The 27959-nt window shown below is 43.2% G+C and overlaps 1 protein-coding gene across 7 annotated transcripts; it reads right to left on the reverse strand.

Moving 5' to 3' along the window:
• Window positions 1-535: 535 nt before the first annotated feature.
• Window positions 536-27830, reverse strand: shc1 (SHC (Src homology 2 domain containing) transforming protein 1). 7 transcript variants are annotated; one of them, XM_030393199.1, is made up of 14 exons: window positions 27628-27830; window positions 20820-20865; window positions 12786-12950; window positions 12510-12580; window positions 11279-11342; window positions 10145-10264; window positions 7730-7783; window positions 7300-7351; window positions 6147-6273; window positions 5901-6048; window positions 5524-5581; window positions 4609-4725; window positions 3454-3689; window positions 536-3335 (listed from the first exon to the last, which is right to left on the reverse strand). In XM_030393199.1, the coding sequence occupies exons 2-14, from the start codon at window positions 20829-20831 to the stop codon at window positions 3207-3209; spliced, it is 1353 nt and encodes a 450-aa protein (XP_030249059.1). In that variant the 5' UTR covers window positions 20832-20865; window positions 27628-27830; the 3' UTR covers window positions 536-3206. The 7 variants fall into 7 exon arrangements, with proteins under 7 accessions (XP_030249059.1, XP_030249057.1, XP_030249058.1 ...); XM_030393197.1 differs by having other exon boundaries at window positions 10145-10288; XM_030393198.1 differs by lacking the exon at window positions 20820-20865 and having other exon boundaries at window positions 10145-10288.
• Window positions 27831-27959: the final 129 nt, after the last annotated feature.

Raw genomic sequence — 27959 nt, forward strand, 5'->3', positions numbered from 1 at the left:
GTACAACAGCATCATCAACACTATCACCATCACCAACGACAAACAAACAAGGTTTTTTTTTTTTCTTCTGAAAGGATTTTCATGCAACAAAAGGCATCTGTGATGAAACGACGGTAACATGGGACGAGTTCACTAATGATGCAGAGTGTCAGGTGGGTCTGTTTCAGCGCACGCACAACAGGCACACACAGCAGAACTTAAAGCTCGGGCTTTCCTATCTCTGACCTACTAACACCTGAACAGGGAGAGTGTGTCTGACTGACCCAGCTGTCACTCCAGTATGTGGTGTGTGCATGTTAAGATTACACGTGAGCCCACTTCAGGGTCAACAGAGTACTAGTTGACAGTTAAGGTTTGGGCTGAATGATCCCATCTCATATTTCTCTTTAACTAGTTCAATTGGTTTTAAAGGGCGATTTCACACCCATATCAAATGTTTTACCCGTCTTTCCTGTAGCGCTATTCATCCATCTAGATTGTTTTGGTGTGACTTGATGAGTTTCTGAGATACCAGCTGTTGAATATAAGATGGCGCTTTTTTTTTTTGCTATCACTAGGCTCAAGGAATCGTGGACAAGAGGCTGCTGCTTGTGACCGCAGGGATGTAAACATTAATAGCGCCCCCATTGCCTGAGCTGTAATAGTATCTAGCTCAGTGGCGATTCACGTTTCCTTCTAACGCAGTCTTACAAAAAGAAAACGGTTCCTACGTGAAAATGCTTGCAACCAGGTCTGTAGATTAACTTGAGTAACCAGGTCATGATTTCGGGAAAACGAAAATCACTGTCGAGTTTTGAAAACGTATTTCTTTGGGGGGCATTTTGAGCACCACAAGCCGAGTGCCATGTAGCTCCATTACATTCAAAGAGAACGCAGACATTTAAAGAGCTGCTATCTTGAAAACATCACAACTGACATTAAAACGATGTAGATGGATAAATAGCGCTACCGGTAAGAGAAACAATACATATTTTTGATTTTGGGTTGAACTGTCCCTTTAAGAAGAGCTACCTCTGTGCTGTGGTGTCTGGCTCTGTTTTTACTTATAAAATAAGTACTTAATCATACCACTTTGAAAAAAAAAAATCAAATACTAAGCAGACCACTCATGAGTCAATGTTATTTACAGATGGTCAAGAAATATCCCCCCTGAATGGTGACATCAAGTATCTGTGACTATAAGCTGAATGCAAGAATGTGCACCAGAGGAGATTGCCATCACTGGATCTGTTTTGTTTTTGTGTGTGTGTTTACTGGAGTGTCATTTTTGCAGAGTCTTTGTTTAACTGAGAGGCTTTTTGTAAGATTCTCCTGTAGTAGACTACATTTGAATTAAGTACATAAGGTGACTGCATTGAAGTGACGTGACTGCATTGAAGAAACAAGGCACGATTAAAAAGACATTTAAAAAAACAACGTCATGAACAGAGGGAGGAGGAAGAGGGGAGGAGAAGACAATAGTGTGAACTTCTCCCCCCCTACACATCCTCTAAGGTTTGTGAAAACAGCACACTGAGGAAAAACATTTGGCTTAAGCATTTCATCGTTAGCAATGCTCCAAAAACATTTATGTCCTTATGTTCAGTTCAAACCACTTCATTTGATTTTTTTTTTCTTTTTTTTTGAAAGGACATTAATCCCTCAAGTGATTTAAAACTAAAGACACATCACAATACGCAAGAATTACTTAACCGGTTACTTTGCATCATTTTTGTGGAGGGAAGTTCATTGCTTGGACTGTTCAACATTTCTCCCCGGCCACAATTTAAAGGGATCTCCTTCAGCTACTCCTCTGTTTTGCTTTCAGTCAGAAAACTCTGTAAAGATTGAACCCATAGATTGTCAATGCAAACACATACTAAGATGTTAAGGAAAAGCAACAGGTCAAAAGTGATCTGGTCGATGCTTCTCAAAATGTAGTAGTTACTGTGTTTGTGAGCGACATTAACGCACAATTTACATGAAGGATCTCATTTTTGATGAGGCATTCAGGCACAGTCACGTACATTCCTCCTCCCTCTAAAACAGGCCCAGTCTAATATACATTTCCTTCTATCAAAATTTTCTCCCAATGCTGTAAGCACACAAAACAGTTTTCTTTTTAATTATCATGGCTTTCTCTGCCATTAGCGACCAAGTTCATGTTCTTTGGTGAAGACAGTGTGTGGTGTAAAGGTGTGTGTGTACAGAGGGATTAAGGAGATACAGCTGTTTCGATCCTCCTGAACTCAGAATGTCCGATAAGTAATGAGTCCCAAGAATACAGACAGAAACAAACAAACAAAGAAAAAAAACACATATGATGGTCATTGGCATAGCAGTCCCCCAGTTTTGCATACAGGCTTTTCTCATCACCAGGTATCTTTCTGAGGGTCAAAGTCCAAACGTCCTTAAAAGGGGAGTGGCGGGGAGCTGGATGGCACTCCTGATTAGATTGGAAGCAAACTCGTTTATGCATATTCACCAGGTAGAATTATAACAAAGTCAAGGTTTGCTGCTGAAGTGCTCCAGTGACACTTGAAGGGAGAGTTTATGTTCAAACCTGGTTCAGTCTCTTAAACTAAGAACTTCTGTCCAGTTTTTTTTTTTTTTTTTTTGCCTAATATGCTCCAACAACAGTCTGAGGAGGGAAATAATTTCCCTGAATGAAAATTTTCATTCCATATCCCATTTAAGTTCCTTTCGTCACTCTTCAGTTCCACAACTTCTTTTGCACACAATTCCATGTATTAGTAAAGTGTTCCGTTATTGTTTTTTTTTGTTCTTTAATCGCAAATTAAGATTTGTTTCCTCTTTAAAAAAAAAAAAAAAAAAGGAAATTGCATTTTTTTCCTGCCCCGTTCTAAAAGTAGCACAGGGCTCCTCCCTGGTTCACAGTAGGCTATTGAGAAATTGCAGCAGTGCTTCTCCATTGTGGACAGATGCACCTGATAGTCGGTGGGGTCGAAGACTGCAGGTCACAGTTTGGCGTTCAGAAAGGAGAAGGTGGCAACAGCAGCAGGTGAGCGAGATTTTGCAGAGAAACTGCTGATTCTTTTTTTCTTTTTTGGCTTTCTTTCTGCGATGGTGTGTGCATAATGTATTCTTGTGTATGTGTGTCGAGTGTAGTGTTGTCGTGTGTATATATAGCATATGTTTGTCTCGTGTTGGATTGCTGCAGGAGTGCACGTGTATTTGGTGGAGTTAATTCATTGGTGTGTGTAATGTCAGGCCCTGCGCTCCACTGGCTGTTGCAGACACACTTCGCTACCAGCCGATACGATGGGGAGTCTGTTGTCCATGTGGTAGCTGATCAGGTGACTCACGCTTTCAAACCGATGGTCTTTTGTACGAACCTAAACGACAAAAAAAATAATATAATAATTAAAAAATAGTACTTAAAAAATGTCCTTCACCCATCCATGCTTTTATACTCTCTTGCCCTCATGTTCTCCATTTCCCACCCCAACTCACCACTCCTTCTGGGTCGACTAGAAGCAGGTGTTTGGGCTGACCCCCCTGCTGTCCCGTGAGGACGTACTGTCCAGGCGTGGTCCCAGACTCTCGCACCAGGAAGTCTCCATCCCGGGTCAGCAGCCTCTCTGCTTCCCTGCGACTTAAGCTGCCGTGGAACCAGGCCTCACACTGCAACTGCTGCACCAGCGGGGGCGCTGCTGTCACAGAGACCCCCAGGGCATCATCAAATGGCTCTTAAGAAATAAGTACACACGGATTTGTACGATTGTTTTTCTCTGCAGGAAACCTCAAACGCATGCCTACATAGGAAAATTGAGTTTCGTTCTTGATGGTCTGAATTTCTATTTAGAAAGACTGTCCAAGTGAACCACATGGTTTCTGACAGCTGTGTGCCAAACACTGATAGTGGGCTGTGTCTTTAATGTGAAAGGCTTTACCCAGTCAACCAATCATGTCACATAAAATGCCCCTGTAATGGACAAAGGCACTCTAATCCCCTTATCTTCCTCCAGGACTGCCTTCTGTAGGCTGCTCCGCTCTTCAATTAGCCCGTCATATGGAATGTACAGCCCACACTACTCTGCTCGTCTCCATGGTCAATATTTAAACCCCGTTCTTTCCACATGGTAAAACAATAGCATATTTGAGTCACTAGAAATGTTGAATACAACCCACACATCTTGTCATTTACAAGAAATCATGTTTATTACCTTTAGTAGTTATGTAGTTTGGCAGCAACGTTGCTAAGTATCAGCACTAATTCAGTATTTTTTTTTTTAGATAACAGGCAATTTTAACTTTATTTATCTAGGGCTGCATCTAATGATTATTTTCTTTGCCAATTAATCAATTAGTTTTTTCAGACAGAAAATGGCCCAAGATAACATCCTCAAATGTCTGGTTTCATCCACAACCCAAAGATAAACATTTTATTGTCATAGAGGAGTAAAGCAACCAGAAAATATTTATATTTCAGAAGCTGGAATCAGAATATTTGATTTTTATTTTCTTAAAAATAACACAAACAGATTATTAGATGATCAAAATAGTTTAAGTCTAATTTAATAACTGGCAACTTATCGATTATTTGTTGCAGCACTAGATGGTATAATATTCTCAAGACGGAAGAGATAGATCAGGTAAGGCACTTACTCATGTCAAAAGCATCTCTATGAGCATTTCCATTGGCTGCAACCGGGGGGCGGGGTTTATCCACATTGACATATGAAGGGTCATCGAACAGCTCTCGTCCCCCATCTTTGGCTCCCACTAGAAAAAAAAATAAAGACACTGGTGAACGACTGGAACTGGCACATCTTCCAAAATTGTCATCAGCATTAAATAGGATTTTTTTTAATTGGGCTGCGCAATTAATCAACATATAATTGAAATCATTAGTGCAATGTCCAAACCGCAGAAGCTGCAATTTAATGGAAAAGGTCAGTGTTGTGATGAAGTACTGTGGTGCTGCAGGAACGCCCTGAAGTACAAATCTTGTTCTCCACATTTGTTTGGTACACACCCGAACAAATGTCACATCGTGATTTTAAAAGCGTTTTGCTGAAAATGAAGATTGTTATGCTTTCCTGCTAATCATGAGTCACGATATCGTGCAACCCTATTTTTAACACAACATGACAAGATGAAGAGACGAGTCCAGGAACTCCCTACTTCATGACTTTAAAGAGAGCTACCAAATCCTGGTTAACTCAGCAACATGCCTGTAGTCATGTCTAGTTTTTTCATTTAATGTTTTCAACGGTGCACTTTACTGTATCTTGCCGCACTCACAGAAACCACTCTTTATGCAATTTCTATATTTTTATCATTTCCATAAAAGCCCTTCTAGGGCCAAACTTTGCAAATCGGCATTTGCTATAAACACAATGGTACTTGCATGGGACAGCTGTTTCCAGTAAGTCTATGTATACTGTATCTCTCCCTACCAAATAAGACAAATAATGAAGAGAAGAGAAAATGGAGTAAATGTGCGACTGAATTCTGTCGTAATAGTAGCTGCAGTCTTTCTCCTGAAGGCGCAGACAGACGGGTAGAGACAGAGCTCACCTGGCAGAGGCGGCAGCGGTTGCTTGTGAATGTCATTCTGACCTGGCTGTCCATAAGGCTGCAAAAATAGAAACATATAAACAAATAATGAGTCACAGCCACATGTGGGTATACTCGGGTGTACAGACACAAATAAATTCCTATTAAAAAGATTACAACAAGGTCAGTGATGATTTGTCTTTCACAAACTGAGTGATCCCAGATGGGTTACCACTGCTTTTTACACATCTAGGCATTTCTGATTCATAAGCTGTGTAGTTAAAGGATTCTTAACAAATGCATCATCTCTTAACCGCAGTATGAGCAGCGTTTGAATGTGTTGAAACACGTGTATGAGCATCTCATCCTCCTGTTGTGTTTGTGTGCACTCTTCTCACCAGCGTGGCTCCTGGGCGGGTCCTCATGTCAATCAGTCCACCAGGGGGAGGCTGTTTTCCAGGGAAGTTATTATAGTAAGGGACGTCAGGAGGCGGAGGAGCCTCGTCATCTTCTTCCTCCCATGCGGAGCCGTCAAATGGAGCCATCCTGGAAGAAAAAGCCAATAGAAAAACAAATTAAGGGTGACAAAATCTAAACACAAGCCCATGTTTTGGGCTCATTTGAGTGACATTTTTTGCATCTACCTGTCATGAGGTGTGACCAGTTTGGGCGGGTTCTTTAAGTACTGTTTAAATCGCAGTTCAAAGGCCTGGCCGATGGTGCTGATGACTTCCTGGGCTAAACCCTCTGAACACTCCAGGATATGACATGCTGAAGGAGAAGAGGCACAGATGACTAATAAGAAAGCTGGAGAAACATGTACTTTAATGCAGCCAGACAAATATATTGACATGCAGGCAAAGTACACCTTGACTCCTAGAAAGATGGAACACTGTGTAAAACTTAAAAACAGAAAGCTGTATTTGCAGATAATTTCTGTATCACATCTGTATTCAACTCAATACAGAACAAAGACTTTTGAATGTTCAAATTGATAAACTTTATTGAGTTTTGTAAATATACATGTTTTTGTAATCAGGGATGTAGAAAATAGATTTTCAGCAACAGCACATTCATTCAAGAGGCTTCTTCAGTTCTAAGTAACTGGAAGGGAGTTGCGGGCTTTTAAACCCTGTGTGGGAGTGTCCTTACAGAGTCGTTAAGGACACATGTGAGCTCTGAGTTTCAGAGTCATTAGGGCCACTGAAAGGTAGTAGAACCTTAATGTACATGATGTTACCCCGAAGGTTCTATATATATATTTCTTTCAGGTGGTCCTCAGCTCTTTGACTGCAAAACCAAGAATAGTATTTTTTTTTCCTCCATTCGCCATCATGGCATTGAAAATCAAACTCACATGTTTTTCACATAATTCTGAATAAAGCAGATTGTGTCAAACAATTAAAAACACTCCTGTGACCTGTTATGCCTATATAGTGGAGAATTTACTGTTTTCTTCCTTTGCTCTGCACACGGTCTGTACTGTCTAAGCTCCAGTGGGCGGTGTGGCAAATTCAAAGGGGGATAAAAAAAATAGTGAATAGAGCCGTTTCAATTTTTTTAACTGAATTAATCTACATGTTAATAGAATGGCTTGTCCATAGCTGTTTATGGTAATTGCTGAAAGTGCAATCTCACCAACTGTTTCATCCAATGAGACTAAATGGAGGGAATATTTGCAACTCAAGTACCAAAAGATCAGAGTTCTATTCATACCAAGAGCTTAACAAAAGTCAACAACACAGCAATATGAGTTTTTACAGTGTCTGTATTGACTGAAGGTGTCATTGCGCTCACCTCTCTGGTTGACTGGGTCTTTGGCCACATATGCTACGTACTCAGCCGTGTCCTGAGGGAGACAGGGGAGACAGTTAGGGGAGGAGGGGAGGGGAAAAATTCAGAGAAGGAAAAGGTGAAGGGCAGGTTCAGGAAAGAGAGGTTGAAAAAGGAAGAAGAAAAAAGGAGATAAAGCTGCACTCTTGAAGTCATGGGAGAAGTTAAAAACATACATTGAACTGAAATAGAACAGACCGGAAGTGATGAGATCAAGTTAAGAAGAGACGGACCACAAACCAGCGAGGGAGGCAGCAATGGGGTGAGTGGTATTCATAGGAATAGACAATGACAGAAGACAGGAAGGAAGGATATGCAGGCTGAAGAAAGATGGAAAAAGGCCAGAGTGAGATTTGAGCTAAGCGAGAGCGAGAGAGAGTGTTGGGTGACTCACTGGGTCTCCTCCAGAAGCGAAGGAGATGGACTGCATGTGATGGTTGGCGATTATCTGTGGAGGAAAAAGAAAGACAGGAAGAGAGAGGGAGAGGATACAGAGAGAGAGAGAGACAGAAGGAGAGCACGTGGGTGACATGAAGTATGTGGGAAGTGAGATGAGAGCACGTGGATGGAGACACAAATGTGGAATCATTACTGAGAAAAGTGCTTTTCTCCTCTATTGAGCGGCATCAACTGCAGCTGAGATAAAAACTAAGTAGGGACAAATGGATGGAACACCTTTTTTAACAGTCTGCAACAACCGCCCATGTTGGATCAATAACAACACCGACACCTGCTAATGCCCTGTGCACAATGTGTGGTCTGTATCTGAGGTTCTTATTTCTGAATGGGTATATGTGCACGGCCCGTTTCTTTGCGCTACGTGTTAATGTGTACGCACTGCCCTGCTACTGTATACCATCTCCCTGAAGAAATAAACATCATTCAGTAGCTATTAACTCATTAGATGTCTAAGAGGAGGATCACATCCTGCCCCTTGGCGATGGATAATTGAGGATGACGGTTTTAAGGGATCTGTGCGGCATGCAGGATAAAGGAGGCAAACAACCCAGAGAAACTCTAAATTTAACTGGGAATCCCTTGAATCGCCCAAAATATCACAGAAGTAATACCTTGAGTAGTAGGTTGTGGATTATAAAGACACTTCCTGGATGTGAAAATCCATTACAAAATGTTTTTCACATCGTTTAGGTCCAATCCACTGTGAAATTCATGGTAATATAAATCTGTTTGTATCATTAATTCGACCGAATATAGGCTAAATACATACCTCCAATATAAAAAGCAAAAGGTAACTGTTTTATGTATTCAAATGTCAAAAATGCACAATTAAAAAAATTATTATGAACTATTGATTATAGATATAACGATACCAGCATTTGCGGGATACACTGAAAGAAAAGCCCTGCCATTGATATCTAACTCTAGAAGGTTTTTGATCCAGACTTAACAGTGAATGTATAAAATCTTTACTACCATTGAGATGTGTAGGGGTGACGTGTTTTTGTAACCCTACAGTAAGCATCACCCGGTTTCCCACAACGAAAAGGATTACAGGATCAATTGGATTTTGGATTATTGCCGAAATAATCTCTGTCACTCACTTGTTTATGATACATAGACGTTTTGTTCAGCAAGATAATCTTCACAGATGAGCAGCACTTTTATGATTTTCGAAAGCCTGATTTAAACCGTTAGAAGTAAAAAGCTGTGAACAGACATTACGGTCACATGACTTTATCGTCACCACTTCTAAGCATCCTGCTACATAATTACTATACATGTTTTCTACAAACTCATCGGTGTCCTAGTTTTAGATTAGAGTTCGAATAGCTTGTAACTGAAGTCGGCCTGTAAAGACGTACTAGTGAGTAGATGAGACTCCTTGTTTGGCGTGAAGATGATTAATGTCCCTGACAACTGTAGCCTGTTTAATAAGCCACAGTTTTTTAAGACATAGAAATGCTTTATAATTAAATTGTTGGACATTCAATTATGTATTTTATGTCGTAGAAGAAAACATGTAGATATCTTCAGCCTTTGGTAACCATAGACCTTATTTCAGCCAAAATTAAAAAAAAACATTGATTTTGAAACGAGAGAACAGGGAGTGCAGAAATGTTAACTGCTTTCCACGTTTTAGGACTCATTACTACAGCAGTTACATCATTACTTTTGATAAAATTCATGAATTTGTGCTGAAGTTATCCAGCTACATAGAGCTATAGCTGGCTCCAAGGGTTTTAAAAGGAGTAGGCTGACATTATTAGTAAACTACAGTAGCTTCAGAGGGTTATCAAAACATCAACATTCAAACTCAAACTGAACTCTAGCTGATTCCTTGTTAGGGTTAAGAGATGGTCAACCATAACCCTCTCTCTGCATGGCTCTGGGTATAACGTAGTCACTGAATGTCATTCTCTTTTAGCTCATCCAACCTACTTCACACTTAACACTGCATTTCCTTGGGTGCTCAGGAATACACCCATCAAATGTAAAGTTGTGGGGATGAACGTTCACCGTGAAAATTCAAGTAAAGATATGCATCCGTATATGCACATAACATTTCTTCCATTTTAGTTAGATAATGAACAATACCAATGCAGCTTACACACTGATACAAGCTTTTAAAGGCAAATACTATTAACATTAAATTGAAATATAAATGGCAATCTATGAGAATTGACATTCTTAAGATGCAAGTCTGCATGATCCTTAAACCCACATGAAATCCCTCAAACAGAGAGATCCTCAGGTTCACTCTGCTTCAGTAAACACTGCACAGGCACAACAGTTTTTGAGAAAAAGACACACAGCAGCATCTTCAAGAGCAAGCTGGTTTTAGCCTAACCTGTTTGCAGTCGGAGGCCAGCAGGTTGAGGCTGCTGGTGGAGATGGTGAGGCTGATTGTCATGCCAGCAAACTGCAGGTTACTCTTCCCCAGGATGGAGGTCAGACAGCGAGAGGAAGGCTGCGAGGGAGAGAGATGCGGTCCCTGAGTGACAAACAAACAAGGTGTGCAAACAGAACCGGCCATTTAAAAAAAAAAGGAGAAAAAAAAAAACTTCATCAAGGCACGATAGCCCATTGACTGCTCCCTGGCTGTGCGTGAGTATGTGGGTGTATGTGTGGAAATGCCTGTGTGTGTGGGAGGGAAGAACAGCTGCGATTGTGAAAGTGATCCTGTCTCCAAGGCCAACTGTGACCAACAGGGAGTAGACGGGACAGTTCGCATACTGTAGGCTGGCCCAAGAGCATCGCGCAGACCACGCCAGCGCTATTGTGCCAGCTCATTTATCCCAATCCCCTGCCTGTTCTCATGGCTTTCATCCATATCTGCTCCAGAAAATTTGGCGGACGCTGTGAGAAAAACAGCATCAGGACAGGATGCACAGGCTCAGCCACATTAACCTCAGTCCAGCCAAATCCTTGGGACTAGACTTCTTTAATCTATTCTGGTTTGCATCCTATAACTGTGTTTTGTCTGGTGTGCTGCTCTGCCAGACATTCCTTGGTCAAAACCTTCTACTGCAACAGGCCGCTGGATTTAGCCACCTGTTTATGGACTGTTTGGGTGGATGTTTTTAGTTTTACAGGAAGGCTGTACAGACGCACGTAGTCTTTAAACAGCAGACTGGCAGCTCAGCTCTGTCTGCTGATCTGTAGTGCTACTTTGGCCTGACACTGGCTCCACACAAGCCACTACTCCGCCTCTCCATCCTCCCCTGTGACAAGAGGGAGGGAAAACAGAGACCAGAGAGTGATTGGTAATTACCTGCGAGTAGTCCACTGACCACAGAAGTGTACAATCAGCCTAAATCAAGATCTGTTTGTGTGTAAGGGAGAGTGTGTGACCGAATAGCCAACTGACCACAGAGTGGACAATCAAGCTAAATCTAGCTCTTATCCAGAAAACCCTTCCCACTTAAGCTGTATAAATAAATAATGGCCTGTAAGGGTGTGTGCTAGTGTGCGTAGTGTGTACCTTTCTCCTGCGCTGGGCTCCTTTGGCTCCGGGTACTGCTTCGCACACCACAGAGATGGCCTCCCTGCAACATTAACAGCATGCAGGAGTTGCAATAGCATGTCATTAACCCTCACACGTTCCCGGACTCACAATTATGCAAATTAAACTAGATCTGGAAGCGGGTGATTGAATTTATTGTCCCTCCCTGGCAACTGTGCTAAGGAAACCAGAAGGAAACCACCAGGATTCCAGTACATTCTAATTTAGGGGCTGGGAGAGCTACAGGCGTGTATATACACAGACAGGCATGCATATGCAAGCAGGCACTAACATAGAAAGAATTGAACGAGCAAAAGAGAGCCGAAGCAGACAGGCAGCGAGCAAGGAAGCAGCCGCTGACATATATGAGAGGTGTGTGTGATTGTACGCGGCTGACGTATCAAGGTCAAACAAAACTAAAACTTATAGGATTTTTTCGTTTTCTTCACAAATGCGCCTTCAACGGAAGAGCAGAGAGCAGCATTGAGGCCAGTGACAATGATACAGTGGTTGATCTTTTGCGTCAGTCTGTTGAACGATGTTCAATTGCTGCTCAAACAAACAAAAACAGATGGAAAAATATTCATGCGCCAATGTTCTTTACATCTACATGTATCATAAGGCCTGAAAAAGGGTCTGTGAATAAATGCTAGTTGCACCCTTTTCCCAAAGAAAACAAAGCAAGATGTTAGTGGGTGTCATTGGGGTTTTTTTGTCCAGCGTGAAAGTTGTATAGGTGTGAATTTTTCTTTTTTACTGAAATAAAAATATAAACATATTGAAACAATATTGTGTAGGTGTAATTCTACCGTGGGAGCCATCATGTTGAATAGCCATGTTTCTACAGTAGCACAGAATGGACGATGCAAACACTGGCTCTAGAGCAGGCCTTTTCTTATTTTTAAAATTTTTATCAGGCATCACAGGGTAGGGTGAGATGAGGTGTGTTTAGTTGGTTGCATTCTACAATCACACTGCCACACACAACTAAATCCGACTAACTAGACTTTGACAAATACCCCCATGTTATGATCTGAAACCTATAGAAACAAAAGAAAAAGTATTTTTTTATGGCCTTCTATGGCTTTATTGAAAGGATAGCTCAAGAGATGACAGGAAAAAGGGATGGGGGGTCGCTGCAGCAAGGACAAGGCCTCTGCACATGGGACGCCTGCTCTACCAACGGCAGACGGACAGCATGTCATCTCACCTGGTGACTTGAGTTCTGGTGTTGAAGTCCAGCGCTCGCATTGACTGTAGCACCTCCACGCAACCCATGTACTGCCCAGGAAACAGGAAGGCAACACATTAGTGTCAGACATTTCCTACATCACAGTCCCATTAGACATATGGAACACAACAGAGGAAGAAAGCAATGGTGTTCTTTGGGTCATTTATATTCGTTTCCACAAATGTGAGAGAAGAAACTGACTGGAAAAAGAGGTGTGAAATTATATATTTTAGTGAGAGTGTGACAGCCACTTACCCGTACAGTGTAGGAAACACCGGCGGTGCTGACCACACTGTCGGAGTGCAGCCAGCCACGGGTAGGCTTGTTGACAAAGGAGCCATGACGCGTCCACTCATCTCCTCCCAGCTGCCCTCCTTCCACCCGTGCCCTCCTGGACGCCCCTCCAAGCCGGTTCATATCCTGCAGAGGAGGTCGAGGAGGGGGAGAAGGAGCAGTTAGAGGGGGAAGTGGGTGATGGAGGGGAGGGGAGGAGCTAGAGCTGCTCCTGTCGTCCCCAGAGGACTCAACAGGCGCCTGAGGGTGCTGTGGCCTGTTTGATGCCTTGAGTCCTGGGAGAAGGGTGGCAGAGACACCCAGACGAAGGGATCCCATCCTTGGAAAGAAGGAGCAGAGGGTGGTGGGGCTGTTCTCAGCCTGGCGGGGAGAAGAGGGGGGCAAGATGGGAGTGAGAGACGAGGAGGAGAGAGAGGAAGGTAAACCAGGGGAGGGAGTGAGCGGGGTGGCAGGACTGGAAGGAGGGAACGATGATGGATTGGAGTTTGTTTCATCAGTTGAGCTCAGCGATTCACTCCGAAAGTGGGTGTACTTGGTTTTTGGGACAAGCTCCATAATGAATCTGCAGTGTCAGTTTTTATATCCGCGGCAAGTCCACACAGGAGCTAGTGATTCAATCAAAGTCTCTTTGTCTTAGCATTCAAAGTTTCTCTCGAAAGGGACACACAGCCATCTGTCTGTCTCCCTGAATGTAAGAGCTGCATCCATCTGTCTGGTTGTCTGTCCTCCGCTCATTACCAGGCAGTCGAATCCCAACTGCTTCAAAAACAGCTTCACCCACAATGAATGCAGAACGAGCAAAGGTGCAGAGGAAAAGTGGGGTGTCCCAGTTACTGGTCAAATGCAGATGAAAAAAGTTTCTTTTCAGTGCACTAGTGCAGATCATGTTGTCATCAGTTAACTTTTAAATCTGTGTCCATGTTCACTGTGTTCCCAGGGACTGATGATGACATGCTGTTAGCTTTCCACAAAGTGTTCATCTTGGTGTTTTTGCCAGAATGTAAAACAATAACTGTGAGTATCTTGTCCCAGCTTAATAGCCTCTCAGTGAGGGCCGGTTATCCAGCTGTTGCCAGCACCATGGAGAATCAACACAAGCGATTGTCTCTCAACGCCCTCTTTGCATGTGTCGCACTGCTCTTGAGGGGTGCGCACTTGTACGTGATGTGTTTACATGCGTGTGAGGCAGTATAAACCTTTCCTGCCCACAATGCTTCTCAGATTATCTGTGAATGTGTGTGTTGACGTGCGCACATGCATGCACGTGTGAAGCAAGTCCCCTTGGCAGCTCTATCCTGCTTGACACAGGCCCATAAAAATCCTATTAGCAGCCAACGAGGGGATCGCAAAGGGGGACGTGCACACTAACGTGGCAGCAACTCACACACACACACACACATACACAGCTCCAATTGGTTGATACTACAGTGAGCACCTGCAGAGCTCAACGAAGCCTAGAACTGCTAAAGAAGAGAGAGGAGGCTTACTGATGTATGGCTAGTATCCAACGCAGCACGCTTTCTTTAACACCTACTTCTCAAATGCACCCGGCATCTTCTTTTACTCCCTCTCCCTCTTCCTCCAAATGGTTTCATGTCCTCTCTGAATAGCCCTCGCTCTCTCCCTCCCTGTGTCTCCCTCTTCTTCTTCTTCTTCTCTCCTCTTCCAGATCACTTCTGGCTCAGCCCCGTTCCCTTTCTCTGCACCCTTTCGTCCCCTCTCTCTGTCTCCCCTCTTCTCCTGGAAGCCCTCTCGCTTCCTCCACACAATGTACTCTGCCAACCTCTGTCTCTCCAACGCCTCCGCCCTCTCCCGCGCCACCACTTCCTCTCTCCTCTTCCAGATGATCTCTCGCTCCCCCTCGCCCCCTCCCTCGTCTGCTCGCCCGTTCTCCAGGCTGTCCTGTGTAACAGTCCCCCTGTCTAATATGTTAATGGTGATCCCTGCCTTTCCACCTCTCGAACTTTAAGATTGAGGATGGCTAGAGGGTAGGCATGGTCACCTTTTTAGACACCAGTAGAAAACAGAAAGAAAAAAAGTTAGTACTTAAGACTGGGCAAGCTAAGAAGAGCCCATTCCTGACTGAAGTTCCTGATATGGCTAAAACAAGTGAGGCTGCCTTGGTTCAAGTGTGTTCCCTAAAACTGGCCACCTTGGTTTAGATGTTTTTTTTCTTACTGGAGCACCATAAGATAGTAGTAGGTTGGGTCTGAGATGTTGTCTGTGTCTTGTACAGTGATACACACTGCAGTAGCACGGCGGTGATGTAACGCCAGAGAATGTAGGTCATTGGCTGATGACGATTACCGATGGGCTTGTTATGATGCTAACGAGACCTGATTGGTCCGGTTTGAACTCACAACCCAGGGTTCCCTGAATGGTGCTGGAGGCTCGTCAAGAGTTGAACATGAACTCGCTCAACCAGCTGGAAATGGTGTTATGCTGATCTCTCTATTTATTTTCCTCTTACCCTGTCACTTCATTGCTGCCTGGTTCAAATAATAAGCCCAGACTGTAGTCAGTTACCTGAGAGAGGAGCGTTGACACAGCCCCTTATGACGTATTCGGGAACCACTTCCTTCTTTTATCTAAGGCAGGGCTTATCAAGCAGCAGGTCAGCTCTCAATTCTACTACGAACTACAGTACAGACACTGCATAACATCTCATATTCTGCATAGACCAACCTAGACGACAAGCAACAGTCTCTACACGTTAACAGTCTCCACAAACAAAACAGCCTGCAGCAGTTTGACCTCAGCAACAGGGAAGGCTACACCTACAGTCCTGCAGCGAGCTTGCCGGCCAACACCTCAGTGCTATTGAGGCACTAGTCATATTTACAATCTGTTGACCTTTACTCCCTTGCAGCCGAGCAAGATTTACACACACCTTGCCTAGACCACTCGCAGAACGTCGTAAATTTGGCACCAAGGTTTCAGCGATGCCAAGCAAAAGGGTTGATTTTTCCACTCGCTAACATTTCAGAACTTTACAGTGTCTGAAGTAGAGCAGGCCAGCTTGTAGTGGGCGCTGGAAGCATGGCAAAGGAACAGTCGCCTACACCAGTCTAGCACCACGGAGGGATTGTCTAGCAATTCTAGCTAGTCATCCATCTGGTCTTGGCCAAAAAGCACCATGGAGGATCCAGTCACACTCACGCACGGCCAGACAGGCTGGGATAATCTCCAGAAAGCTGTAAAGAAGTATGGCTGGAAAAGTAGTCACAAAAGACACCCGGTATTCAGACAATCAAAGGGCATGCAGAATAAACAAAACAGTCTGTCACGCCCCAAATAAAACCAGAAATTAGTCTTGAAAGGCAAAAAAAATCCAACATAAATGGACTTGTTAACACTAGAGAGGAATATCCAGGTGTGTTCTGTTCTCATACACAGGTGCTGAAGTGCTCCTTCAGCAGAGTTAACCCTCATGCTGCTGCTGAGGATGTTTTAGTGCACAAAACATAGTGCAGGTCAGGTGACTGCAGAGGAGATGACCCTCTACATGAGGCGAAATCCTGAGTCACCTACACACAGGCAGTAACAGGAAAAGACTATCGCAAACACAGCCTAATGATCAGTGATTAGTGGTCTCGGGGCAAAGCAGCTGCACAAAATGATGTGTACAGGTGGAATCAGTACGACAATCTCATTAATCCAGTCAATCCCGATAATGCACATCAGCTAGACTGATGAAGATGGTAGTTGCTGCTGACAAAAGGTGAGATCGGGACAAGTGCAGCTGAGGCGATGCGTACCAGACGAACAAACAGAACGGGGAGGGGGAGACAGGTGACCTGAAACAACCCTGATTCTCAGAGACCGCCGAGCTCCACATAGACAAAGACTGTCTTGTAAAGACATGAAAAAAAAAACCCTGTCTAAGAGAGAAAGTCTAAAAACTGCACACAACCATTGACTAATCAAGTCTGTGGCTTTTTATCTACTAAATATATACAATAACCTAATGGAACAGCACCAGTTTAAAAAGATAAGACAAGAAAAAACAACTTTACATCTTGTTCTGTCTGCAGCTGCCGCCCGTTGCTATGGCAACAGACATTAAAAGAGATGCCTGCGGAGGGTATACGCCAAAAAGTCCCGTCAGCAGCAGAAATATACAGACAAAGAGATAACTGCTTTGTCAAATCACATGACAGCAATTAGGTGCTGCATCAAAGGCTCCAATTTAGAGCTTCTTTTTCAGCCAACAGGAGGAAAAACTACAGACTCCTCGAAAGATCAATAGGTTTCAGGAAATGATCAAAGTTTGACCGGCGTCGCGCCAGTCATAAAACCCGATCAATGTTGACATCCCATGTCGGCTACATGCACTGACTCCAACTAGGGCATGTAAATCTGTACGTCTGATATTAATTCAAAAGAACAATAATCACTTTTCTCATAAACAACAAGAACAACACAAACGATTTACGTATTTTAAAAACCCACTGATATTTAAAAAACTTGCATAAAAACAACCTGAATATCTGTGCAGCAGTCAACAAAGATAATGATTGTATAACATCCTTGATGTTGATCTTATGCTCAAAGAGAATAGAAAATCAGAAGTCACAAAGAGAGTCTATATTTACAAAGAAAAACAAACAAAAGTAATTCAAATTGTTCTGTATAAAGTGAGTCTAATCAATTTCCCTAAGAGTTCTTTCTTTTTGTTAATGAATGGCAAAGCAGAAACAGTAGTTCCTCTTTTTTTTGGTTTTAAAAAGCATACAGTTGATAATCCATGGTGATTAATCTAAAGATGGGCTCAAAAGAGAACCGCATTAATGTTTAAACTGCCACAGACTGTCCGGTCATCCGTCCTCTCCTTCTTTTTCTGGCTCCCTCGTCCGTCCACTCCCTGAAAAAAACGTGCTTCTCCTCTGATCCGCTCTTCCGCTCGATTAATTCACAAAGTCACTGCCGGCAGCTCCTCTCCATCTATCCTCTCCTCTGTTTGGCTCTTCCCTCCTCTGTCTCTCTCTCTCTCTCTCTCTCTTTCAGCAGATGGTGAAAAGGCAGCGCTGCCAGGATGGACAATGGCACTCCTTCATTGTGCTCCTCTTCTCCCCTCACGTCCGTCTCTCATTCCCACTTTCCTTCCACCTCTGTCTGTTAGAGGGACGATCACGCTGTCTGTCCTCCCCTCCTCCCAGTCTGGGTGGGTGATGCTGCCTCCCATTTTCTCTCTCACCATCTCTCTCTCTCCCTCTCCCTCTCTCTCTCTCTCTCTCTCTCTCTCTCTCACACACACACACACACACACACACACACACACACACACACACACACACACACACACACACACACACACACACACACACACACACACACACTCATGGCTGCTGCCTCTGCCCTCCCCACCTCCCATCCCACCTCCTTCCTGTTTCCTCCCCTCCCCCCCACCTCATCTCTGCAGCCTCAGTCATTTAGCAGCGTACATGTGTATGCAGAGCAAGATGCTGCCCTCCTGCACGTTAATGCACACACTCGGAGGGGGGATGAAGATGAGGAAGAACGGAGGGAAAGGAGAAAAAGAGAGAGGGAGGAAAAGAGGGGAAGGGGGATGTTTGTGTGTACATGTGTGGGGAGGAAAGGTTGTCCATGTTGGCTATTCATGGCTCCTCCTTTATTCATGTTTGGTAACCTGAGAAACAGAGTGAAAGAGGGGGGAGAAAGACAGAGAGGGAGAATGGAGACAGGAAGAGGAAAAGGGATCACCCTCCCCGCACAGGCTGCTCGGAGTGTGACATGAGGTCACTCCATATAACCTTGATGAAAGTGGACAAATTCAAAACAGAAAGCAGACAGACTGGCATTCACATAATACATATTCCCTGTGCTGCTACATGACTAGAGCTCTCTAGGGGGACAAGGACAGGTTATTACCAGTCAAGCACAATATCAACTGAGCGATTCTGTAGAGGCAGACAGAAAGCAGAGATACCGCAGATTGGACCCGACATTCAAGCGTATCTGATGAGACGGCAGTGTTGCGGAAAGCGGAGGAAACCACCCATAGAGTGACACAGAAAACCCAACAGAGTGGATACTAGGCAAGGAGTCCTCAAATGACACCCCAACATATAGTCCCTGCAGTACTACGTTTGACCACCGCACAGTCATCTTGTAGTCGAGTAGTGCACTCAAGGATCAAAATCAGAGAACTGCAGGGAGTCTATAGAGAGTCATTCAAGGTAATACCCATCACTGCATACCACACGGTGATATGATTGGATGTGATTGGTGTTAGAGTGATCAGTGAAGACAGCACCCCTCCACCCGTAGCCTGCACCATCGCCTGTAACCAGTGAAACACGTGACACATTGTGGCTTAGGGTTGACAGAAAGATGTTTTTTTCGTTTAAAAATGAATCACATTTTTCCTGCTATCAAGAATTCATATTAATAACTGACATGAACAGTTACTCACTCAAACCACGATACATGTACATGCATATGGCAATTACTCATGCCTGATTAGACGCTGCTGCTTTGGTTTCAAGTTTCATGGCGTGCGAGCTGACTTTTAGACAGTTGGCTGGGAAAAATTTTGAACGACATAAGATGCCAAACCACGAGTAAAAGTCATTTGTTTACTTAATCACCGGTAGGGATGCAACAATAAAATGTATCACACTGTACTCCTCCTTATGAGACTTTGCTTTGATTAAAATCTTTTTAATAATGCCTCAGTTTTCTACTGCTGCTGAGAAACCAATTTAAATGGGTCAAAGCTACACTTTTTCATTTTAAAGCGTGAAACATCACAATTTAATAAAAGCTGAATTATAATACATTGAAAATAAAGAACTGGGGCGCATCTCACGAAAGTTTTATTTCATTATGTACTAAAAAATGTATCTGAATTTTGTGATTTTTTTACTCTCCAACTGCTGCGTTCACAATGTCTGGACAACTACTTTAGAGCCTTTCTGCTGTAATTATGCAGCCCTAAATTCACAATTCATTAACTTTAAGACCACATTTTAGAAGATAACTGGGTCATGGATTAATTCCAGGAGGGTTAACTTAACAGGAAACATTCACCCAAAAATGAAAGTGAAGTCATTATCTGATCACCAATGGAAACTCGGATGAAGTTTCTTAGTCCACAAGACATTTCTGAAGATTCACAGCAAAATTATATGAAAGATGGGGACAGTTTTACAATGTAAAAAACAACTGAAAAATAATCAAAGTCTCTGGAAGCCCAGAGATCCTTAAATTGATTTAAAAAGAGATTATTTAAGGGGCATTCACCACTCAGTTGGTAGAGCGGGCATCACATGTGCAGAGGCTTTGCCCTTGCTGCAGCAGCCCACGTTTCAAGTCCCGACTTTGCTGCATGTCACCCCCCCATCTCTCTCACCCTGTTTCCTGTCATCACTCTGAAGCTTTCATATCAATAAAACCCTACAAAGGCTAAAATGATCATTTAAAAATAGGTTATTTACACCCTTTTTCAAGCTAAAATCTTCACTGTAGCTGCTAAGTTAAAAGTGTTAGCAGTAGCACACACCAATCTGAAATGGGTGGAAAAGCTTGACCACACTTGGGATGTTCATAACATCTTTTAATATCAATTTCTGACCTCTAACAAGCTATAGTTAGGTTTTTTTTTTGTGCGGTTATATTACATTTTAAAGTGCCCATCTACTTCTGTTGTTTACATAAATGCTGCAACACTATTTTCCTCTGAAGCTCCAGAAATGTTTCGTGGTCGTAATACTTCCCCTGACTTTCCATCAGCATGAGGGTGAGCAGTTAACGAGTGAATTTTCATTTTTTGGTTGAACTTTTCCTTCAATGTATCCTTTAAACCTCGCATCAAATGTCAAAGTACCATCAGGAACACTGATTTTCATATTAGACATGAGTTTTGCTCTTTCATTTTGGGTATACGTTGTGGTGAGAAGAAGTAACCCTTTGCCACCGTGTCACACTGTGTTTTTGACCAGCTGGTTCTAGGCTATCATTTGAATGTCTTACCATATATTCCATCGGCCAAACACAGGCTGCCTGTGGGTCTGTAACCCTAAAAACACCAAAGTGCACATCAGCACACTGTGTACACACACACACACACACACAGACACAAATTCAAGGAGCCAATCACAGCGCGCTCCAATGCCGCCCTTGTAGCTACTTGACTCCCAGCATGCTTTGCTCCCAGAATCAGCTGTGGAGAGGGGTCATGGGACCTCCTTGTTATAAACAAGCCGCTTGATTAAGAACACAGAGACACAACATTGGCATAAGACAGAGCCGGAGCATGATTAAGTGGTAGAATGTAACAGAAAGTGAGAAGAGAAAGAACAACGGTGGTAGGAGAAAGGCAATCATCCCGTGTGCATGTTGAAACACACTCTGTGGAATGAAAGGAATTGACTGAAAGGACATCATGTGTAGGCTGTTTGTGTCTCGGCTTGCCTGACACAAGTTTGTGAGTGTGCGTTTTGTTTCTCGGCATGAAGCCGATGGAATAACTGTGTGTGGAAGCTGCAGATAGTCAGCATTTATTAGATGAAACAGCCCGAGAGACGGAGACGGAGCTCTGAATCTAATGCACACGCTGCAGGGCCACATCTGCTGTCTGCTCTTATACCGTTTCTCTGTCTGTGTGTGTGTTTGTGAGTCTGTGTGTGTGTGTGTGTGTGTAATCTGATTTGACCCGCCTCACTCCTCGCCCCCTTGCGTACACTAGGGCCAAAAAAAATTAGTGTCTCAATGAGTAAACGGGCCTAGTCGCTGACCTTTTCCCCGCTGGAGTATCGCCAGCCTGAGTTGCTGTCTAACATCAGTTCACATTACACAGACAAGAGAGACAATGATGAAGACGATGAGCGTAGAGGGAACGGCAGGAGGGAGCAGAAATAACAGGGGAAAACCTCACTGACTGGATGAGACGTGCAAACACACACGTACAGTTGGACGGACAGCAAAATGGCAATCAAATTTTCAAAAATTAGGGGTGAGAGTGAACATTAGATTAGCCAGGCATTCAGCAGGAGGCGTTCCGGCTGGTTTCATAGCTCACCACGCACACAGCAAACATGTGAGCTGGCTATTTTGGGTTGTGCCACCACCCCCTCCTCCACCATCCCGTCTCACCACACTCCCACACATCTCTATCTCCTTCCATCATTCCCTTCCTGCTGCCACTCTCTGGCTCTGTCCACTTACAACTTCCCCCCTTGCCATAACGGTTTATGAGTCACAGACCGTTATTTCTTCACTTAAAGTTCCCTGTCAAGCATTAATACTAGGAAGTGCCAACTTCAATGTGTGTGTAACAGCTAGTACTCAAAGTGCCAAAAGTCAACATATATAGCTCCGTCAGGTTTTATTTGCATATCCTCTGATCTGCTCTCTTGATCTAAGTCATTATTCATAGGTCAAAACTTTAAAGTTTCTCTTACTTTACGGCTGATTGTGTTAAACAAGCTGATGTGGTGAAGAAGTTTGGCTTGCTTATGGACAACAAAAGGGGGTTAACATTCCACATAAATAGTAAATAGTATTGTTTTGGTAGAAACACCTTAACTCGGGTACATTTGCATTTGACAATCCAGAGCAAAGTAGCCTTTGAGAGTAGGTGCCTGAAGACGTATTGTATTGACACTAGTATCAAAATGTGTCAAAAGAAAACACAGTCCAATTTGATTTTCAAAGTAACCATTAACCACACCGTTGTTTATCAGGTTGAGGTCATAATTAGCACAACTGAAGACTTATTCCTGCTCAAAGAAAACTGAATGGAAGCATTCTCAATGAAGCAAACAACAATAGTGTTACAAATGTTTATAAAAAGGTAAAACATTTCTAAGCTCTTGGTCTGCAAACACAAATAAATTCATTCAGGGTTGTTCTGATACCAAAACCAGTAACGTAAATGCCCGATTCAGCCTAAAATTTGGGATCGGTATCGACGAAAACTATGCACTGATCTAAAACCACACTATTAGCCCTGAAACTGGACCCTGATACTTCCCAGCAGCGTTCTGTACAACTGTATCCAACTTACATGACAAACAGAAAGCCATGCGACTTGTTTATTTTCAAGTGCCTCAGCAAACTTGCATTTGTTGATATTTGTGTTCCTTTTCAGTTATGAATGACTGTCAAACCAGATAAAATATAATAAAATATAATAAAATTGCCAAACACTGTATATCCTCTGTTTATAAGTTAATGATTTATAAAAGGCACACAATGACATCGGATCGGTGCCAGTAGGTTCAGGTTTTGGAATTGGAAAAGGCATTTTTTTTGTTTGATTATCTCTAGCACATACGCAATACACCATTCAGAGGTGTAATCTAGTCTAATGTTTATCTCGGAGTGTTACTTTACCTATCTTTTAAGTAAATCAGATTTCCAAGTCCCTGTTTTTTCTGCTGCTCAAAAAACACGGTTAATTGTAATCGCTCATCTTTTCATATTGTATCTCCAAAACTAAATCAAAAACTTTCTCCGTCTCAAAAGTACTTTCCAAGTAGATAAATATTTCAATGCCATCGAGTGTGATGATTTATGACTCTCTGAAATCAGTATAGGGAACAATCAAGTGCATAAAACATAGATAACAGCTCTGGCAGGGACAGACCAGGAAATGAGAATTTCGCCTGCTCCAGACTTGATATCAACCTAACCGTAAAGCGACCTTTGATTGGCAGAGTAACAACTTAAGCCTCACGACCAACCCATAACGCATGCCATAAATGGGCGTTGGAGCACTGAACTGCACGAAAGAGGTGACTCCTTAGAACATAATCTCAGCCTTCTGCAGAAAAAGAGATTGACCACGATAAAGACAAGAGAGATTGCTCAATTGGAAGCACATGATCAGAGCCTGCACAAAACAAAACAAACCAAAACAAATTCAAGCTAATCTAACTTCTAACTCTTAACAGCACACAGGACACGACTTTAATCAAACTGTGGTTCACATGGTGTACTTAAGCATGCTGCACTCAGCAGAGCAGCGCAGGAGGAAACACAGCTGAGCCTCGGTCCCATTGTGTCGAGGTAGAGACGGACAACCACATGCTACGACCTCGAAAAACAAACTCCCACAGTTCGTTTCCAGAACAAACTCACATGTGCACACACCAGACGCAAGCACAACAGACAAATGTACCACCGCACCGGCAGACCGACAGATATAGTACACACACGTCAGACGAAGACGCAGACAAACACATCCTCACATGGACAGACACCCACACATTATGTCCTGTCAACAGTCTTGACGTGTTTAAAGAAGCTTAGAGCCTTACCACTGTGTTTTATCAATAGCTAGGTTTCAAGTATCACAAGACTAATTCAAGGCTAATATTGGCGCTAACATTCACTGCTTACAAAAAAGAGTTCTAAGCTCATTTCTGCAATGATTGTGTGTTTGCGTTTGTGGGTGAGTGTATTGCTACGTGCACAAGCGCACACACCTGTCACCTGTCGAGGTAAAGCTGCAACAGTCACAAGTGTCACGCTGTGCTGTCAATCAGGACCGAAGCTCTTGCTGGTGACTGATACGGTTTGAGCAGAATTGGACAGATCCAATTTTAATCAAGTGGATTTTGGATTGTGCCAACGCTGTGATAGAGCGGCCGAGATGTTCCGTGTTGACTGACAGGTTGTGTACCGGGCTGTCCTTCCATTTGTGTTGCTTTTTTTGTCCTTGTATATGTGTATGTGTGTGCTTGTGTTTGTCTGGCATCTGACATGTGTCTGAATCTCCCATTTTTGTGGATCAGCTGTTGATTGGACCCTCTCTTCCCCTTCCACTTCATCAGCGAAGATAACTTCCACCATATAATATCATGTCAGGGCCTGCTGGTCTCAGTGGTGTGGCTGACCCTGATAAGAGCACTGAGCCCGCTTGCTCTCAGTCACCTCAATCATCAAGTAAGTGGTCGTTAGAAGTGGTGCTGCATAACTGTAGGTTTACTGTGGCTGTGTCCAGATTTGTGTGTGTGTGTGTGCGTGACAGAGAGAGAGAGAGAGAGAGAGAGAGAGAGAGTGTGGGCACTGATAGGCTCTGTTGCTTATTCACTGACCTGAAGAGCTTCAGCAACTCTGACACTGCCAGGACCTTGTTCTTTATCATTGTTATTTTAGGATTTTAAGTTATTTTCTTAATGATCTTTTTAGTTGTCAGAATTGTTTTTTTTTTAATACATTTCGGGGTCTTTTTCAAGGCTTTTATAGACTCAACAGCTGAAGGAGTGATAGGTAATGGGATGGGGTGGATGAAATGCAGCAAAGGGACACAGGTCGGATTCAATCCCTGGGTTGATGTGGAGAAGACAAAGCCTCTGTGGCAGGGACACAGCCTCAGTACATGGGGTCAACTCAAAATGTCTGCACGATATGGCCACGAAAATCATATTGAGATTATGTTTAGATATTGTCATGGAAACACGATTCATGATCAGTGGCATCATTTTTACATCACAACTTTCATTTTGCTGAAAAAAAGCTACCAAAATCCTGATGACATGACTTTTGTTGGATTCTGTACCAATAAGACATGTTTTCTTATATCTAAGAAGAAGATTTGCAGGCCGGGGCATTTTTGGAGCAATACGTACTTTATTATAATGCTGTTTTGTCACACATTTTGCCTTGATCAAAAAGCTTCTTGCAACTTGGACAATGCACTCGGCCATATTGTGTTTTGATTATATTTTCATTAATTGTGCAGTTCATGAATAGTGATTGACTGCCAAGTATTTAAAAAGAAGTATTACATATTTTGGAACTTGACATTCATGTAGCGTTTCTTCATGTCTATTGCAGAAACTGCGATCATTGTGTTCATCTTATAAAGTAAAGAAGGTAAGCTACACCTGGTGAGGCTCTGATAGGAGCCCGGTAGCAGCCAATATTTATTTTCCAGCTACTTACTGTATACAGGGTGGAATCCCAGCACTTTGTGTACAATCATTATTTCTCAAAAGGTGACGTTTTGAAATGTCTTGTTTTGTCTGACTGACAGTTAACCATGGTTCTCAAAGTGTGTCTGGGGACCTCCCTGGTATGTGTGTGTGGGGGGGATCCCAAGCAATTTAGTCTCACTACAATTCTATCTATAAGTATCAAAATGACAAAGCATATGTATGTTTTGTTTTTGTGTTTCGTGCAGTTTCTGTAATAACACAACTCGAAGTAAAAATCCTATCAGATCAGGGGCCCTGGGACAAAATCTTATCAAATGTGGGTTGAGTTTGTGTCTATCAGGCGTCTCTGACCGTTCTGACAACCGTTCACATAAAACAAACAAAAAAAAAATCTTTACGTTAAAGGAGATCGACCAAGTGAACTTTCCCTCATCTTAAATGATTCAAACAGGTTATTGGTGATCAAAAGAAGCGGTATTAAAACTGACTCACTGATTAATCGCCTGATGATTTAAGCTCCAACTCAAACTAAGAATATTCTTTCTCTCTCTGATCTGAACTCGATGTGTGTGTGTGTGTGTGTGTGTATTCATGCATGTATGTATATACAAACACAAACATACACACACAATATATTTATATATAAACAAAATATCATGGGACAGTCAATAGCAGGGGCGGCTGTAGTTCAGTGGGTAGAGCTGAGGACTAGTGACCGGAAGGTCGCTGGTTCGAATCCCTGGCTCCCCGGGGCGGGACTGAGCTACATGCTGAAGCATCCCTGAGCAAGATTTTGAACCCCAACAACAACAGCTCCTGATGTGCAGTTGGCACCTTCATGGCAGCCACTGCCATCAGTAAGGGCCCTGCGATGAGCTGGCGACTCATCCAGGGAGTACCCTGGCCTTCGCCCATAGAGTCACTGGATTTGGCCCCAGTAACCCCCGCTCCACCTTGAATAAGGTGGTATAAAAGCGGTAACATCACCCGCAACCCGCATGGATAAAGCGGAAGAAAACGAACGAACAGTCAATAGCAACTTTTTCTATTTTGAAGAGAAAAGTTACTCATGATACAATATTTATGAGGAATCTATGTGATTGACTTAATAAATACACAATTTTCTCCCATTGCTTTGAACCCAATTATTTTTTAAAGTCACATGGAGTAAGTCATCTGCTCTATAAGACACAAATGTTTAACAATATTGACAAAGAGGCCTGCAGGGTAGGCATCATCATTACTTAACTTATTTCTCCCAGATAGAGGGGTTACACTGATACTAAAACCCAAAAGGTATTTTTTAAATAACTGATGCCCCTTCCTCCCAAAAAAGGTCTCCATCTGTGGACAAGACCAGAAATCATGAGCATGATCAACCAGGATCTCTCCATAATTTGAGAATATCAGTGTATCATAGACAACCAGAGGACATTGTAATGACCCATTTTCTCCCCATTGACTGGAAGAGGCCAGTGTGTTGACTGCTCATCACACAGCTCTGACTACAGAGCTCTACCAGCGGCTCTGACTCCATACTGTTGCTCAACTGGCAGCTACAGAGACTTGTGGCTCGAATAACAGCGTGAAAAGTCGTCGTGACAGCGCGAAGACGTGAAACATTCAGCTAACGTGTGTGTGCAGTGTCTGATCAGGAGCTAACTACATGTCTACAGCAGTCCGACAGGCTACACGACACTGAGCAGTCTCAACCCAACACAAGCCTGACAAAAAAGCAGAACAATGCTTCCCTGTGGCCAACACACACACAGAGAAAGGTGAACTGTTTCCTCAAACTTCTGATATGTGCAACAACTGTCGCACACACACACACACACACACACACACACACACACAATCCAAAAGTGTGGTCAACTTTAACGAGCAGAACTTACCAGCTCTCTTCCTCCCTTTCCCCTCGAGTTGCCTCCTCCTGCCCACCAAGCTGCTGCACGAACTTCAGCTAAGATTCATCAAACAGGACGAACAAGAAAAGTCGTTGGTTTTGTCCGCCGGGCGACTCGTAGTTTAGTTTAACTTCATGAGAGATGGGTCTAAACTTCTTCTTTCCTCTCCCTTTCCTTCCCTTCCTCCTCCCCCTGCCTCCCCCCCTCCTCTCCCCTCCGCGGCCACGACAGAAGCCACTTCCGCGAACAAATGGCAACGTCATCTGGCCGCGGTGTGCGTGTGTGTGTGTGTGTGTGTGAGCGCGCGCGTGGCCCTGTTT

The sequence above is a fragment of the Sparus aurata genome, chromosome 17 (assembly GCF_900880675.1).
Source record: "Sparus aurata chromosome 17, fSpaAur1.1, whole genome shotgun sequence".
Lineage (NCBI taxonomy): Eukaryota > Metazoa > Chordata > Actinopteri > Spariformes > Sparidae > Sparus > Sparus aurata.